This window comes from Oncorhynchus kisutch, linkage group LG30, assembly GCF_002021735.2.
Source record: "Oncorhynchus kisutch isolate 150728-3 linkage group LG30, Okis_V2, whole genome shotgun sequence".
NCBI classification, from domain to species: Eukaryota; Metazoa; Chordata; class Actinopteri; order Salmoniformes; family Salmonidae; genus Oncorhynchus; species Oncorhynchus kisutch.
This window is the reverse complement of record NC_034203.2, coordinates 29,737,739-29,755,659: the sequence shown is the minus strand read 5'-3', so window position 1 is coordinate 29,755,659 and position 17,921 is coordinate 29,737,739. Positions and strand designations below refer to the sequence as shown.

Below are 17,921 nucleotides of genomic sequence, written 5' to 3'. Positions count from 1 at the left end.
GTGGATTGTGTATATTCCAACAACAAGGCATAGCCTACAGATGGGAACACGCGGCAAATCTGTGAATGAACAGCATGAAAAATAAAAAATAAACCTTTTTCCAATATAATCGCAGGAAAACACAGGTTGGAATGCAAATGGTTCCTGATGAAAAGAGAAGACTAATCTGTCTGCAGTAGGCTAACAAAATATTTCATTTTACAAAGTAAAATAACAGAGACATGCTTTCAAGTGAAACTGGACTATAATTTCCTCATATTGTAGCCACAAGTGTCTCCACACACCTAGGATATTGATGGATTCAAGACAAGGTCATTTTTATCACATTCTCAGTTTGTCAGTGTCAAAGTAGTCTGTCAATTTGTCAACTTGTGCAATATTAAAGATTCCAGTTATGTAAAATTATGCAGAATTGCATCATACTTAGACCACACTAGGTCAGCTGTATAAGGAAATAAGCAAACAGGAAACCACTCACCCAGAGGCGGCGCTCCTAGTGGCCGGAGACTTTAATGCAGAGAAACTTAAAAACAGTTCTACCAAATTTTCATCAACATGTTAAATGTGCAACCAGAGGGAAAAAATACTAGATCACCTGTACTCCACACACAGAGACACATACAAAGCTCTCCCTCGCCCTCCATTTGGTAAATCGGACCACAACTCTATCCTTCTGATTCCTGCTTACAAACAAAAATTTAAGCTGGAAGCACCAGTGGTCAGATGAAGCAGATACTAAACTACAGGACTGTTTTGTTATCACAGACTGGAACATGTTCCGGGATTCTTCCGATGACATTGAGGAATACACCACTTCAATCACTGGCTTTATCAATAAGTGCATTGAGGACGTCGTCCCCACAGTGACTGTATGTACATACCCCAACCAGAAGCCATGGATTACAGGCAACATTTGCACTGAGGTAAAGGGTAGAGCTGCCGCTTTCAAGGTGCGGGACTTTAAACCGGAAGCTTACAAGAAATCCTGCTATGCCCTGTGACAACCATTAAACAGACAAAGTGACTCTTTGAGGGCTAAGATTGAATCATAATACACCAGGTCCAACGCTCGTCGGATGTGGCAGGGCTTGCAAACTATTACAGACTACAAAGGGAAGCACAGCCGCGAGCTACTCTCTGTTCATCATATATGCATAGTCACTTTAACGATACCTACATGTACATACTACCTCAATAAGCCTGACTAACAGGTGTCTGTATATAGCCCTATATAGCCTACTCTTTTTTCAAATGTCTTTTTACTGTTGTTTTATTTCTTTACTTACCTACACACACAGACACACACACATACCTTTCTGTAAGTAAGCATTTCACTGTAAGGTGAACACCTGTTGTATTCGGCAAACATGACAAATAAACTTTGATTTGATTTGATTTGCGTTTATAAAAGGCCTTTATAAAAGGCCACATTTCTTCTGGACCGTTGGCACTAAAAATGTTCCTCCATGTGTGCAACTTCTGTTCTATGCCTCTACGCAAATGCGATGATATGCATGCGATGCTTTATTAGCCTATAAAGGTGATTTTCTTTTCTCATGCGTTCCGGTACCTCAGAGCTCCCTAGGTCTCCCCCCTCCCACCCTCACTTTTTGTTCCGGCACCTCCCGATTTACAAATTATGCACTGGTCTTATGTTTGTATAGTGTGAACAAGATGTTCATCTCAAGGTCATGCTTTTTGGAGCTACCATTAAAGTGCATCAGTGAAGGTAAGTGGAGCAGTGGCAGGGATGGAGCACTTTGAGTTACAATGGGGGAGGGGGATCCGACTACCTCATCAATGTTACCCATAGAGGTACACTACATGACCAAAAGTATATGGACATCTGCTCGTCGAAAATTGAATTCCAAAATCATAGGCATTAAAATGGAGTTGGTCCCCCTGGCTCACAGTCAGTGTTCCAATTCATCCCAAAGTTGTTCAATGGGGTTGAGGTCAGGACTCTGTGCAGGTCAGTCAAGTTCTTCCACACCGATCTCGACAAACCATTTCTGTACAGACCTCGCTTTGTCCATGGGGGAATTGTCATGCTGAAACAGGAAAGGGCCTTCTCCAAACTGTTGCCACAAAGTTGTAATCACAGAATCATCCAGAATGTCATTGTATGCTGTAGCGTTAAGACTTCCCATCACTGGAACTAACAGGCATCGCCCAAACCATGAAAAACAAATCCCAGACCATTATTCCTCCTCCACCAAACTTTACATTTGGCACTATGCTTTCGGGCAGGTAGCATTCTCCAGGCATATGCCAAATCCAGATTCATCTGTGGGACTGCCAGATGGTGAAGTGTGATTCATCACTCCACTGCTCCTGAGCCCAATGGCGTCGATCTTTACACCACTCCAGCCGACGCATGGTGATCTCCGGGTTTTGTGCGGCTGCCATGGAAACCCATTTGATGAAGCTCCTGATGAACAGTACTTGTGCTGACGTTTCTGCCAGAGGCACTTTGGAACTCAGTAGTGAGTGTTACAACCGAGGACAGACGATTTTTACGCGCTACGAAGTGGCCTACCACTTCGCGGCTGAGCCATTGTTGCTCCTAGACATTTCCACTTCACAATAACAGCACTTACAGTTGACTGGGGCAGGTCTAGCAGGGTAGAAATTGGATGAACTGACTTGTTGAAAGGTGGCATCCTATAACGGTGCCACTTAGAAAGTCACTGAACTCTTCAGTAAGGCCATTCCACTGCCAATGTTCCTCTATGGCGATTGCATGGCTGTGTGCTTGATGTTATACACCTGTCTGTAACGGGTGTGGCTGAAATAGCCAAATCCACTCATTTGAAGGGGTGTCCATATACCTTTGTATATAAAGTTAGAAGACGGAACATTGTATTGTCCCATTATTGCGTTTGTGAGTGCACGGGCGGTGCCATTGAGACCATTACCATTTTGAATATTTGCTCATGAGTATAATTAATTAGCTGATATCTCCTGATGACCTGAATGGAATTATGTGATCCTTCCTTAACTAATAGGAAGACCCACCCAGTTGATATCTTCAAAACGTTGAAAATCTTCAATGGTGCTGCCCATGCTAAGCCTGTCTTTTGGGCACTAGAGTCCTCTGTCATTCTCTATTGTGTTACCAAACTTAAAACAACAAGGCCTTGGCTGAGCTTAGCCTGTGTGATTCAAAATGTTATATAAGTCTTCCATATCGAACAGGGTGTATGCATGCATGTAAGTGCAAGTGTATGAGTGTTTTGAGACCTTTACCTAGCCTTGCAAGGTACTGCAGGGTGAGGAGTATTATGGTTTCCACACTGAGCAGTTGGCTACTGTTCAGTCCAAGACTGGACAGGGTCTTCTCAGTCAGCTGGTTGCCTTTATAGCAGCTCACTAGCAGGGGGCTCACCACAATGTCCCCCACATTCCCGTAGAAGTATGGTAACGTACCATGCCCTGCCAAACCAAACATCAGAGTTAATTCAATTCACTTAAATTCAATTCAATTGCAGTCAGTCAAAGAATGGTGGTTTGTACCGATGAGGATGACGGGACGGACTCCTGAGGTGTTGAGCAGGTTGTTGGGGACGATGACAGTCTCTCCGGCAGTGACAGGTTTGGGCTGAAGGACCCCTGCTACAGGCGGCTGAGGAGTAGGCATAGCCAGTACAGAGCCTGATGGAGAAGACAGAGAGCTACATGTCAATACTGGGATTAGAATACAGCTAGACATCAGCTCAGCATCAACTCTCTTCCTTCAGAGATACCCTCCAGCAGACTTTCACTGAAAACCTTATCTAGCATAGCTAATTCTACTGAACTACTCACCAGGACCATGACGAGGCCAACCCACTCCAGGAGGAGAGTTGGCCTCGTCTACTTTAGATTTTTCAGATTGTTTCCATTATTTGAAGATAACCATGTCCAATGTTTGTAGGTGGGGTGGTCATACACATGGCTCTATACAGCCCTTTATCCTCTGGAAATATACAGAATAAAACCAGGGAATATACTGTATGTCTCCTTTAAGTCATAGTGTCCTGGCTCTCCTAGCTTCGCAGACCTCTCAGTTTTAGCGATTCTCTGTTCATACTGTATCTGCACTAACCCGTCTGACCCGATCTCCATGGAGATGCTGAATTAATCACACTGACAACAGAGCATGTCTCAGACCTTGTGTCCTTCCTTCTCCCGAAAAGGGAGGTCAATGTACTAGTCAACATCACGCACGCATGCACACAGAGACAGAGACAGAGAGAGAGAGACAGAGAGAGAGAGACAGAGAGAGAGAGACAGAGAGAGAGAGACAGAGAGAGAGAGGCTAAATTAATCTGTCCCTATGTAAATAAACAATAAAAATGATCAAAAACTCTGTGCCAGACCTGGGGAGTAGACGATGGGTTGGATGGTGGGCACAGGGACGGCTGTAGGGGGGACTGGGACCAGGGGTTTGGGGTGCCAACCGCGGTGGCGCTTCTTGGGCGGGCCAAGGGTCATGGCAGACGAAACTGGACAGAAAACAACACAAGAGGAACATGTGAATAAACTGCAGAATACCTACAATCCTGGTCCCCAGAACATTCACTGGGCTTCTACAATAGCAATCTATGAGTAAATGTACTATTTCAGACCATAGAATCTAAAACGAGGAGCTAGGGCGGTTGAGTTACCCTTATTTGGGTTTAAAACAGCAACACAGACAAGCGTCACAAAGGTTTGGGATAAGAACATGGTGCTCACCAGGGCTGTCTCCTGGGTCCGAGGTTCTGTACCCCTGTCCTTGGGTTCCCAGAGACACCTGGGAGAGGCTTAGTAAGGGGGGGCGGCCCTCTGCACCCAGTCCGCTAGCCGGACTGTTCACTATCAGAACTGTGGGCACAGACAGACAGACAGACAGACAGACAGACAGACAGACAGACAGACAGACAGACAGACACCCACAGACACACCATACATTGTTATGATGCATTCCACCACAGTTCATTTTCAGATGATTCGATGCTAAATCATTTACTTTCGTAAGACAATTTTTTGATAGCTGCCATACGTGAAATGCACATTTATCTTCCTCTGTTATAGGAAACAAATAGTAAAAAAATACAAGAAATACATGTGTTTGATAATCACAAAAGAAAACCAATCATCCTGACATATCTCCCTAATACAGAGACTGAGCAATATACTTTATAAGAAGGATTTATGCCCGCCTAACACTGAGCTATTGGTTTCTTATTGCCAATGAACTGATGGGGCACTTACCAATTTCAGATTCACTGTGTGTGCATATACGCGAACACATTGATCAGTACAGTATGTGTAGCCCAGGCCTGTCAATCTCGCAACCTTGTAAACCAGCTAATGGATAGCCGGCCCTTAAAAAGTCATTACAGGGATTTTCTGCTCATTATTGATGATGGCCTGTGTGTGTACGGCATCACTTCTGCTATGTGCCCTGGTCTGAGTAGGAGAATGAGCTGTTGCCTACAAACATGTTGGTTTACATGGCCAAGTATAGGCCAGATGGAGCTGTGGAGTGTAGATTCTTCTACTGACTGGAGAGACACACACACACACACAAGGAATGTTCTGAAATACCCAGAATAAAGCCTATTACACATGAGGCAGTCTGCATAATATCACTGGATATTATTGCTGTATGATGTACCATGGTGTAAAACACTTTGAAGCTGACGTTGTGGGAAAAAGATGACTATGCGATGGAGATGTGATCACACATAGATTAACACAATGTCATCCAGAAACGGTGGTGGTAGAACAAGAGTAGAAGAAGAGTTGAACCTATTGGTAGAGTCTCTGTCCCAGGGGTAGAGGCCAAAGGCTTGAGGAAGCTGCACTCTCGGGCCAGGTCCGGGGCTGAGAGGAACACAGAGGATGCAGAGGGAATTCTGGTAGATGGGGAGTCTGGAGGGCAATAAGAACACCGTGTGGGTGTTAGAATGGGTCCTGTCAAGTGACGTTAACCAAAATGTCTCCAAACAACACTAACAAATCAACAATAATGACTCAATCCAGTTTTTCCATTACAACAAGTAGACCATAACTGTCCCCTTTAACCAAACAATGCATTGTAAACAAACACAGACACTATTCACTCCAGCCAGATCTTGGTCAGAGGGAGGGAGGGATGGAAGAAGAGGGTAGGGAGGGGAGAGGAGAGGGGGTGTTGTGTCACACCTCTACCATTCCCTGACAGAGGAGCAGGATGTAGCTCAGTAGGAGGCTAAAGTCAATAGAGCATATGAGCACAGCTGTCTAACATCAGGTTCGATCTTACACTGACTGAACACTAACTACCCTACAAACTGACCAGGCTCCACTGCCATGAGTGAAGGGTAACAGGAGGGTGTGTGTCCTACCTGACATGTAGAATGGTAAGAGTAGGGTATTTTTTTTTTTTTTTTTTTAATTTTTTTTTTAAATTTATTTAACCAGGCAAGTCAGTTAAGAACAAATTCTTATTTTCAATGACGGCCTAGGAACAGTGGGTTAACTGCCTGTTCAGGGGCAGAACGACAGATTTGTACCTTGTCAGCTCGGGGATTTGAACTTGCAACCTTCTGGTTACTAGTCCAACGCTCTAACCACTAGGCTACCCTGCCGCCCTACCTGTGTCCTACCTGATAGGGAGAAGGGTAAGAGGAGGGTGTTTGTGTCCTACCTGACAGGGAGAAGGGGGAACAGCTGTGTCTGTTGGTGCCTCCATTCTCCTTGATGCTCAGGGAGGATGAGGAGTTGGGTTTGGAGGTGGATGCACTGCTAATGGAGAACTGACGTGTCTTACAGTCTGGGGAAAAGGAGGGGAGAAATAAATACACTTTTTAAAATAGACCTGGAACCATTCAATCAGTGAATCAATAAATAATACAATAATGCCTCACAAGTCCTCAACTGGCAGCTTCATTAAATAGTACCTGCAAAACACCAGTCTCAATGTCAACAGAGGAGGCGACTCCGGGATGCTGGCCTTCTAGGCAGAGTTGCAAAGAAAAAGACATCTCAGACTGGCCAAAAAAAGAAAAGATTAAGATGGCCAAAAGAACAGAGGTCATTATGCAGACACTGGGCAGAGGAACTCTGCCTAGAAGGCCAGCATCCCGGAGTTGACTCTTCACTGTTGACATTGAGACTGGTGTTTGCGGGTACTATTTAATGAAGCTGCCAGTTGAGGACTTGTGAGGCATCGGTTTCTCAAACTAGACAATCTAATGTACTTGTCCTCTTTCTCTGTTGTGCACCGGGGCCTCCCATTCCTCTTTCTATTCTGGTTAGAGCTAGTTTGTGCTGTTCTGTGAAGGGAGTAGTATACAGCGCTGTACGAGATCTTCAGTTTCTTGGCAATTTCTCGCATGGAATAGCCTTCATTTCTCAGAACAAAAATAGACTGACGAGTTTCGGAAGAAAGTTATTTGTTTCTGGCCATTTCGAGCCTGTAATCGAACCCACAAATGCTGATGTTCCAGATACACAACTAGTCTAAAGAAGGCCAGTTTTATTGCTTCTTTAATTAGAACAACAGTTTTCAGCTGTGCTAACATAATTGCAAAAGGGTTTTCTAATGACCAAATAGCCTTTTAAAATGATAAACTTGGATTAGCTAACACAACGTGCCATTGGAACACAGGAGTGAGGGTTGCTGAGGATGGGCCTGTGTACGCCTATGTAGATATTCCATTAAAAACCAGCCGTTTCCAGCTACAATAGTCATTTACAACATTAACAATGTCTACACTGTATTTCTGATCAATTTGATGTTATTTTAATTGACAAAAAAATGTGGAAATGTCTAAGTAAACCCAAACTTTTGAACAGTAGTGCATATATTGATGGGTCATATAAAGATTACAGCCCCAGACCAATACCACATTTAGTTATTACAAATTCAATTTAAAAACCGCTCAACTACAAACATTAGGCTACTATGCATTTATAATGCATTTACTAAATGACATGTAGCATGAAACATGATGTAATGTTGTATAACCACAGTGTTACTACACAGGTATAACAGCAATTCAATGTAAAGTGTTCCAGAAGGTGTCTGAAATATGCAGATAGAGTCGGAGAGACATCTCAGGTTGTATGGTGGTATTATACATTTTGTATTGTAGATATGTAGTGGTGTAATAATGATACACAATGTACTGTTTAATCTTTTGTTTTATGTGTAATACCAGTGCCTGTTTAGACCCCAGGAAGAGAACCTGCTGCCTTGGCAACAGCTAATGGGGATCCCTAATAAATACAAATACAAATCTCACCTTTCCAGCAGATGAGAGGTCCTTTGCACAGAGCATCCTGACAGTTCTTCACCAAGTAGTATTTTAAGTGCTTCTGCTTCTTGGGCTGCGTGGCTAGCTTCAGGTTGATGTGGTTGGAGAACTCAGTAAAGTACCGGAACCCCTTCTCTCCACAGCCAACACAGTTCCCTGAAAACCCTGCACACACCAAACACAGAGAGAGAGAACATGAGTTGGGAACTGTAGTTATTTACAGAACAAGTATGCATTATTTCAGGTTATATGGATGCATTATTGTCTTATGTCAATATTGCTAACCAAAACATTTTCAAAACAGGCCAAAATAAGCCATTCAATTAACTTACTTATTATTGCATTAAATGACAGCAAAGCACAGGTTAATCAACTGCTGAATGCAACAGAAATCAAAGTTGTAGCAAGCCTCATTATGGATGGTGGGAAAAAATATAACTTCAGATGACTCATCCATGCTGAGTGGGTAAAATAGTACATTCATTTCAGAGGCCTAAAGTACATTGCATTTCCTGTAACTCTGACCTAGGCTGTGGACGACCTTCGTATTGTATCAAGTCAAAGAGGCGTGGCAGACTGACCTAAAAGTGCATTTCTCCCGCTCTCATCAGGCAGAAAGCGTCGATCCACAGCACACACCAGGATGTGCTCTGGGATGCTGGGGGACTTGGCACCGACTAACTCAAAGCCAGCTGGGACTTGGATTGGCTCTGTCAACATGGAGACCAGACGGAGGTCCCTACCGGCCTGACAGAAACCTGAGGAGAAGAGAGAGAACACCAGTCAACTCAGGAGTAAACATCCACAACAATAATACCCCCCCATTATTTAGGCAGGCCAGGGTGGAGTCCCGTTGAGACCAAAGACTCTTTTACATGAAGTCCTGCATGACAAGGGCTCCCTGCATGTAATCTACATGTCTACATTACAGTGGAACATACTAAGGTGAATATTGCTGCAAACGTGGTGTTCCTAGGGAGAGAATGAAGAAGATGTGTTCTTCAGATATGCTTTTTAGCAGAGATTTGAATCTGAGGGCTTCGCAACTTCTGAGAAAGTCCCAGGGCGAAAGGAGTTTGAGATGGTTTGACGCTTACCGTCCATGGTGCAGCAGCTGTTGGGCGAGGGGCCTTGTAAGTTGGGCGGTGGGGGGCTGCTGGTGTCAGAGTTGCCGTCCACCTTCATCTCCTCCAGACCATTAGAGGCCTGGCCGTTCAGCTGATCCTGACGCGGAGGCTTCCCGCACGGCAGGTACAGGTCCACCTTGGGCTTTATATCTGTACCCATAACACAATGAACCCTTAAGACATAATGTCCCCATAACACAATGACCCTGTAAGACATAATGCCCCTATAACACAATGACCCCTTAAGACATAATGTCCCCATAACACAATGACCCTGTAAGACATAATGTCCCCATAACACACAATGACATAATGACCCTGTAAGAAACCAGGACTCTGTAAGACATCATTTCCACCTATGACAATGTCGCCATAATACACCACATCACACAACACATGAAATTATCTTGGAGTGAAGATGCCATACAAAAGCAAGGAGCTGTCACGCCCTGGTCTTAGTATTTTGTGTTTATATATTTATTTGGTCAGGCCAGGGTGTGACATGGGTTTATTTTGTGTTGTGTTTTTGTATTGGGGTTTTAGTAGGTATTAGGATTGTGGCTGAGTAGGGGTGTCTAGCATAGTCTATGGCTGCCTGAGGTTCTCAATCAGAGTCAGGTGATTCTCGTTGTCTCTGATTGGGAACCATATTTAGGTAACCTGGGTTTCACTGTGTGTTTGTGGGTGATTGTTCCTGTCTCTGTGTTAGTTGTCACCAGACAGGCTGTATAGGTTTTCACATTTTCCGTTTGTTGTTTTTGTATTGTTCGTATTCGTTTTCATTAAACATGTATCGAACTAACCACGCTGCATTTTGGTCCGACTCTCCTTCAACGGAAGAAAGCCGTTACAGAATCACCCACCACAACTGGACCAAGCAGCGTGGTGACAGGCAGTGACAGCAACAGCAGCGAAAAGAGGAATGGACATGGGAGGACGTTATGGACAGCAAGAGTATAGAGTATACGACTTGGGAGGAAATAGACAGGTGGGCGGTCGACCCAGAGAGAGTGCCGGAGCCCGCCTGGGATTCGCTGGAGCAGTGCAAAGAGGGCTATAGGAGAATGGAGTCGAAGAGAAAAGCACGGCGGCGCAGAAGGAAGCCCGAGAGTCAGCCCCAGAAATGTATTGGGGGGGGGCTCAGGGAGAGTGCGGCAGAGTCAGGGTTCAGACCTGAGCCAACTCCCCCTGTTTATCGTGAGGAGCAGCGATCAAAGGACTTCTGGACTTGGGAGGAGATATTGGACGGAAAAGGACCCTGGACACAGCCTGGAGAATATCGCCGCCCCAAAGAAGAACTGGAGGCGGAGAGCGGAAAAGGCGCTGGTATGAAGAGGCAGCACGGCGACGCGGATGGAAGCCCGAGAGTCCGCCCCAAAAATGTATTGGGGGGAGGCACAGGGAGAGTGTGGCAGAGTCAGGGTTCAGACCTGAGCCAACTCCCCCTGTTTATCGTGAGGAGCCAAGGAGGAGACCAGAACCAGAGCCGGTGTTGGAGGTGAGTGAAGCAGAGACTGTGAAGGAGTTAATGGGGAAAGTGGAGGAGAGAGTTATGAGGGAGTTGCTAGTTTGGTGCTTTAGGTACGATATTCGTCCGACGGAGCGTGTCGGGGATTTGATGGCACCTGGGTCAGCGCTCCATACTCGTCCTGAGGTGCGTGTTAGTCGGCTGGTGAAGAGTGTGCCAGCCTCACGCACTAGGCCTCCTGTGTACCTACCTAGCCTTACACGTCCTGTGCCAGTCCTGCTCTCAGGCTCTCCAGTACACCTTCACGGTCCGGTCCATCCTGTGCCACCTTCACACACCAGTTCTCCGGTGGCAGCTCCCCGCACCAGGCTTCCTGTGCGTGTCCTCGGTTCAGTACCACCAGTGCCAGCACCAGGCACCAGGCCTTCAGTGCGCCTCGCCTGTTAAGCGCAGCCAGAGCCTTTCTCCTCTCCAGCGCTGTCGGAGTCTCCCGCCTGTTCAGCGCAGCCAGAGCCTTCCTCCTCTCCAGCGCTGTCGGAGTCTCCCGCATGTTCAGCGCAGCCAGAGCCTTCCTCCTCTCCTGCGCTGCCGGAGTCTCCCGCATGTTCAGCGCAGCCAGAGCCTTCCTCCTCTACAGCGCTGCTGGAGTCTCCTGCCTGTTCAGCGCAGCCAGAGCTGCCAGCCTGCATGGAGCAGCCTGAGCTGCCAGTCTGCATGGAGCCGCCAGAGCTGCCAGTCTGCATGGAGCAGCCAGAGCTGTCAGTCTGCATGGAGCAGCCAGAGCTGCCAGTCTGCATGGAGCAGCCAGAGATGCCAGTCTGCATGGAGCAGCCAGAGCTGTCAGTCTGCATGGAGCAGCCAGAGCTGTCAGTCTGCATGGAGCAGCCAGAGCTGCCAGTCTGCATGGAGCAGCCAGAGATGCCAGTCTGGATGGAGCAGCCAGAGCTGCCAGTCTGGATGGAGCAGCCAGAGCTGCCAGTTTGCATGGAGCAACCAGAGCTGCCAGTCTGCATGGAGCAGCCAGAGCTGCCAGTCTGCATGGAGCAGCCAGAGCTGCCAGTCTGCATGGAGCAGCCAGAGCTGCCAGTCTGCATGGAGCAGCCAGAGCTGCCAGTCTGCATGGAGCAGCCAGATCCACCAGTCAGCCAGGATCTTCCAGATCCGCCAGTCAGCCAGGATCCGCCAGTCAGCCAGGATCTGCCAGAACCACCAGCTAGCCAGGATCCGCCAGTCAGTCAGGATCTGCCAGAGTCTACTACCTGCCTGAGTTTCCTCTCAGTACTGGGCTTCCTCTCGGTACTAGGCATCCTCTCAGTGCTGAGCTTCCCCTCAGTGCTGAGCTACCCCTCAGTCCCGAGCTACCCCTCAGTCCCGAGCTTCCCCTCAGTCCCGAGCTTCCCCTCAGTCCCGAGCTTCCCCTCAGTCCCGAGCTTCTACCTCAGTCCCGAGCTGCCCCTCAGTCCAGTGGGGTCCTTGGTGAGGGTTATTAGGCCTAGGTCGGCGGCGAGGGTTGCCAATCAAAGGACGCATTACAGGGGGACTAAGACTTGGTTGGAGTGGGGTCCACGTCCCGAGCCGGAGCCGCCACCGTGGACAGATGCCCACCCGGACCCTCCCCTATGGGTTTTAGTGTGCGGCCGGGAGTCCGCACCTTGGGGGGGGGGGGGGTTCTGTCACGCCCTGGTCTTAGTATTTTGTGTTTATATATTTATTTGGTCAGGCCAGGGTGTGACATGGGTTTATTTTGTGTTGTGTTTTTGTATTGGGGTTTTAGTAGGTATTGGGATTGTGGCTGAGTAGGGGTGTCTAGCATAGTCTATGGCTGCCTGAGGTTCTCAATCAGAGTCAGGTGATTCTCGTTGTCTCTGATTGGGAACCATATTTAGGTAACCTGGGTTTCACTGTGTGTTTGTGGGTGATTGTTCCTGTCTCTGTGTTAGTTGTCACCAGACAGGCTGTATAGGTTTTCACATTTTCCATTTGTTGTTTTTGTATTGTTCGTATTCGTTTTCATTAAACATGTATCAAACTAACCACGCTGCATTTTGGTCCGACTCTCCTTCAACGGAAGAAAGCCGTAACAGGAGCTGGAGATTGGACACTCTGCAAGGTATTTTTCAAGAGAAGGACGAACCCATAACACAGTACATGGCCACATTCAAGTCTACCTTTCTTCAAGAGAACTACACTGAACAAAAATATAAACGCAACATGCAACAATTTCACAGATTTTACCGAGTTACAGTTCATATAAGGAAATCAATCAGTTGAAATGAATTCATTAGCCCTAATCTATGGATTTCACATGACTGGGAATACAGATATACATCTTTTGGTTTCAGATACCTTAAAAACAAAGTAGAGGTGTGGTCAGAACCAGTCAGTCTCTGGTGTAACCACCATTTGCCTCATGCAGTGTGACACATCTTCACATAGAGTTGAACAAGCTGTTGGTTTTGGCCTGTGGAATGTTGTCCCCCTCCTCTTCAATGGCTGTGCGAAGTTGCTGGATATTGGCAGGAACTGGAATACGCTGTCTTCCACAGCGTACAGTCGTACTGCATCGAGATGCAGAGCATTCCAAACATGCTCAATGGGTGACATGTTTGGTGAGTATGCAGGCAATGGAAGACCTGGGACATTTTCAGGTTCCAGGAATCGTGTACAGATCCTTGCGACATGGGGCCATGCATTATCATGCTGAAACGTGGTGATGGCGGATGAATGACAATTATGCCTCAGGATCTCTTCATGGAAATTGCCATCGGTAAAATGCAATTGTGTTCATTGTCCATAGCTTATGCCTGCCCATAATAACCCTACCACCATGTACACAATACTGACATACAGGATTCATCCGTAAAGCGCATACTTCTCCAGCGTGCCAGTGTCCATCGAAGGTGAGCATTTGCCCACTGAAGTCGGTTACGATGCCGAACGGCAGCCAGGTCAAGACCCTGGTGAGGATAACAAGCACGCAGATGAGCTTCCCTAAGCCGGTTTCTGACAGTTTGTGTGGAAATTCTTCGGTTGTGCAAACCCACAGTTTCATCAGCTGTCCGGGTGGCTGGTCTCAGAGGATGCTGCAGGTGAAGAAGCAGGATGTGGAGGTCCTGGGCTGGCATGGTTACACGTGGTCTGCTGTTGTGAGGTTGGTTGGACATACTGCCAAATTTTCTAAAACAACGTTAGAGGTGGTAGAGAAATAAACATGAATTTCTCAGGCAACCGCTCTGTTGGATATCCTTGCAGTCAAAACTGCACATTTTAGATTTTTTCATTTTATTGTTCCCAGCACAATGTGCACTTGTGAAATGATCAGGTGGATGGATTATCTTGGCAAGGAATAAATGCTCTTTAACAGCGATGTAAACGAATTTGTCCAAAACATTTGAGAGAAATCAGATTTTTGTGCATCTGGAACATTTCTGGGATCTTTAATTTCAGCTCATGAAACATTGGACCAACACCACATATTGCATTTATATTTTTGTTAAGTATAAATTACTGAGATGACATGGACTTGCTGTATGGGCATAATAGAGTGACTCATTCTCAAGTGCCATTCAGCTGGTCAACATCAGCATAATTAAACATGATCAGAGATGGCAGTATCAGTTTCAATGTGTTTCTGTTAACTATGATCCACTAAATGAAAGAGGCAGCTAGCTATAGCTAGTGTTTTGTTCTGTTTCTATAATATATCTAGATGAGGACAGACAGGCAGACAGGGAGACAGGCAGACAGGGAGACAGGTAGACAGGGAGACAGGGAGACATACCCTCCATGTTGCCAGGATAATGGACAGGCTCCAGGTATAGCTGAGTGAAGACGGGCTGTGGGTCTCCACTGCTGGAGCATAGGGAGGCCTTGATAGAGTTGTGGAGGGCCTCTTCGAAGCGAGCAGACTTCGGCTGCCCTGCATATGAATTCCCCATTATCTGGAATGAGAAGAAGGGTATAACATGAACAAAGGCACAGCTATCCACTCCAGGCTCAGCTCCATCCACGTCAATAAGTAAGATAGTGGAATCAGAGGAGGCTGGTGGGAGGAGCTATAAGAGGACGGCTAATTGCTGGAATGGAATAAATGGAACGGTATCAAACACGTCAAACATATGGAAACTATGTTTGACTCCGTTCCATTAATTACATTCCAGCCATTACAATAAGCCCATCTTCCTATAGCTCCTCCCACCAGCCTCCACAGGTAAATATCCAATCTACATAGGATACTTGTCCATACAGATGCTAGGATGAACTTAGATGCATCTTCCTGTGTGAGACTAAGCATGCACACACACAATCTCACACTCTTTCCCTTTTTCCCCTCTTGTTTTAATCTCTTTTTCATTTTTTTCTGTCTTTGTCTCTTTCTCTTTCCCTCTGTTTCGATCTCTCCTTCTGTCACTATTTTTCTCTCCCTCTTTCTGTCTCTCTGCCTGCCCTGGCCCTGTCCCCCCCCCCCTCCCCTGGTCCACTCTTCCGATATCTGCCGAGGCCAGCTGTGTGGGCCTGGGGTTGGGCAGCAGGTAGCAGCTAGACAGACAGGGAGGCACACGTGGCCTGGTGGCCCTGATAGAGTGTAAGGAGAGAGGGGGTAAGCTTAGTGAAAAGCCCTTGTTCAAATAAAACAGGGACCACTGCAGGGCCAGGGGTCTCAAGCAAGGAAAATTGCCAAGTACCCTGATATAGCCTATCCTACTAAATAACTCTCCTCTACCCTCATTCTACCAACTGGGGTCATTTTGACGCCAGAGGAATATTTTGGATCATAGCCCGAGGTGGTTTATTCAGTTCTTCACATTTTTCATGACTTTGTCAATCAACTTGTTTTTAACAAATATAAATAATTGTTTAGTGATTCTGTATCATGATGGACTGATGTAAATTCCAAAACACCTCATTTCCACCTGTAGTAATTTGATAGAAAGGACCTTCATTTGAATCTAGAGACATAATAACTGGAGACATAATAACAAGTTATTCATACCACCAGGGGTGGAGGGAGACCTGTGTCAATGATTTTGACCAGATAGACAGCTATTTCATGTACTTGCCTAAGATTGTCCTTTTCTATACCATGCATCTGTACTGTGTACAAAACGAAAATTGCCTTATTTTGTGCCCATTAAAATCAGCCAGTGGTACACAAAGTCTTCCACTGGTAGACATACTAACTGCAAAACAGAATTCAGATACACTCTGAATCTACACAGAGAACTGTACTGGTGTGTATTCTCTGAAAAGTAGTTATTCTAGCACAAATCTCAAGAAATATTTATTTTAATCCAGGTTTCTCTGAAGATATCATATTAAGTTACACATATCCTCAGAGGGAGGAGGGGGACATGTACCAGTGATTTTGACCAGATAGACAGATCACTTGCAGAGATGGAGCACCTTATGAACTCACCTATGGTTAGAACTGGTTAGAACTTGGATTGAAGGTGTACAAAATGTAAATGACCTTACATATATGCTTAGTCCATGCTAGGTAAAGCTCCGCCTTATCTCAGTTCACTGGTCACGATGGCAACACCCACCCGTAGCACACGCTCCAGCAGGTGTATCTCACTGATCATCCCTAAAGCCAACACCTCATTTGGCCGCCTTTCCTTCCAGTTGTCTGCTGCCTGTGACTGGAACGAATTGCAAAAATCGCTGAAGTTGGAGACTTTTATCTCCCTCACCAACTTCAAACATCTGCTATCTGAGCAGCTAACCGATCGCTGCAGCTGTACATAGTCCATCGGTAAATAGCCCACCCAATTTACCTACCTCATCCCCATACTGTTTATATTTATTTACTTTTCTGCTCTTTTGCACACCCGTATCTCTACCTGCACATGACCATCTGATCATTTATCACTCCAGTGTTAATCTGCAAAATTGTAATTATCCGCCTATCTCCTCATGCCTTTTGCACACAATGTATATAGACTCTTTTTTTCGTTCTACTGTGTTATTGACTTGTTTATTGTTTACTCCATGTGTAACTCTGTGTTGTCTGTTCACACTGCAGTGCTTTATCTTGGCTAGGTCACAGTTGTAAATGAGAACTTGTTCTCAACTAGCCTACCTGGTTAAATAAAGGTGTTCTCAACTAGCCTACCTGGTTAAATAAAGGTGTTCTCAACTAGCCTACCTGGTTAAATAAAGGTGAAATAAAAAGAAAATAAAAAAACAGCTCATAAAAGTCTGTCAGTCGTATGAATACTTGGTAGAACTGTGTTACTGTAAGGGATCTCGTCCTCATCTTCTGAGGAGGAGTAGCGAGAAGGATCGGAGGACCAATGTGCAGCGTGGTAAGTGTCCATAATGTTTCATCAAACACAACAGAACACTGGAACAAACCAATAAACGAAACAGTCCCTTGTAGTAACAAACACTGACACAGAAGACAAACACCCACAACTCAAAAGTGAAACCAGGCTACCTAAGTATGATTCTCAATCAGGGACAACGATTGACAGCTGCCTCTGATTGAGAACCATACTAGGCCGAACACAGAAATCCCAAATTATAGAAAAACGAACATAGACAACCCACCCAACTCACGCCCTGACCATACTAAAACAAAGAAATAACAAAGGAACTAAGATCAGAACGTGACAGTTACTGAGACCAGATAACCTCTAAATGTAGACATAGTGCTGTATTCTCAGAAAAAAAGCTATTCTACGGGAAATGTTATATAAATACCAGAATTCCTAAAATATCCTCCAATATTCTATATGTGCAACTTGTTATGGTATTTGGGTTGCTATAACATTTGGTTTGAAGTGCCTGAAGGTTTAGCCATGCTTTTTGAAGCATCCTGCCATTGGCCCTACCTCCCATTGTTCCCCTAGCAGTGATGCTAATGCTGGCTGTGGGGTAAGTAACTAAAGAAAACTAAACCATATTATTGGTCATTGTCTCTCAGAATCAATAGGTGAATTCCTTTTTTGTCAATAAAACAAAGTCAATTTAAAATGTTGGTGTACCGGCCATTTAAAAGGCAGTTGTACCACATAAATAAGAAAACATTCAAATTGACTTCGAAATTCTAAA

At 45.6% G+C, this 17,921-nt stretch overlaps 1 protein-coding gene across 1 annotated transcript in view; it reads right to left on the bottom strand.

Annotated features, from left to right (window-relative positions):
• The window catches only part of LOC109874727 (GREB1-like protein), a 48,389-nt gene extending 33,586 nt beyond the window's left edge, over nucleotides 1–14,803 (bottom strand). The window contains exons 1-10 of the mRNA XM_031810888.1: nucleotides 14,647–14,803; nucleotides 9,368–9,547; nucleotides 8,852–9,028; nucleotides 8,259–8,435; nucleotides 6,659–6,784; nucleotides 5,779–5,901; nucleotides 4,720–4,848; nucleotides 4,362–4,487; nucleotides 3,517–3,654; nucleotides 3,250–3,435 (exon numbers count right to left, since the gene is read on the bottom strand). Of these exons, the coding sequence (XP_031666748.1) occupies nucleotides 3,250–3,435; nucleotides 3,517–3,654; nucleotides 4,362–4,487; nucleotides 4,720–4,848; nucleotides 5,779–5,901; nucleotides 6,659–6,784; nucleotides 8,259–8,435; nucleotides 8,852–9,028; nucleotides 9,368–9,547; nucleotides 14,647–14,803 (1,519 nt within the window). The remainder of the gene's footprint in view (nucleotides 1–3,249; nucleotides 3,436–3,516; nucleotides 3,655–4,361; nucleotides 4,488–4,719; nucleotides 4,849–5,778; nucleotides 5,902–6,658; nucleotides 6,785–8,258; nucleotides 8,436–8,851; nucleotides 9,029–9,367; nucleotides 9,548–14,646) is intronic.
• Nucleotides 14,804–17,921: the final 3,118 nt, after the last annotated feature.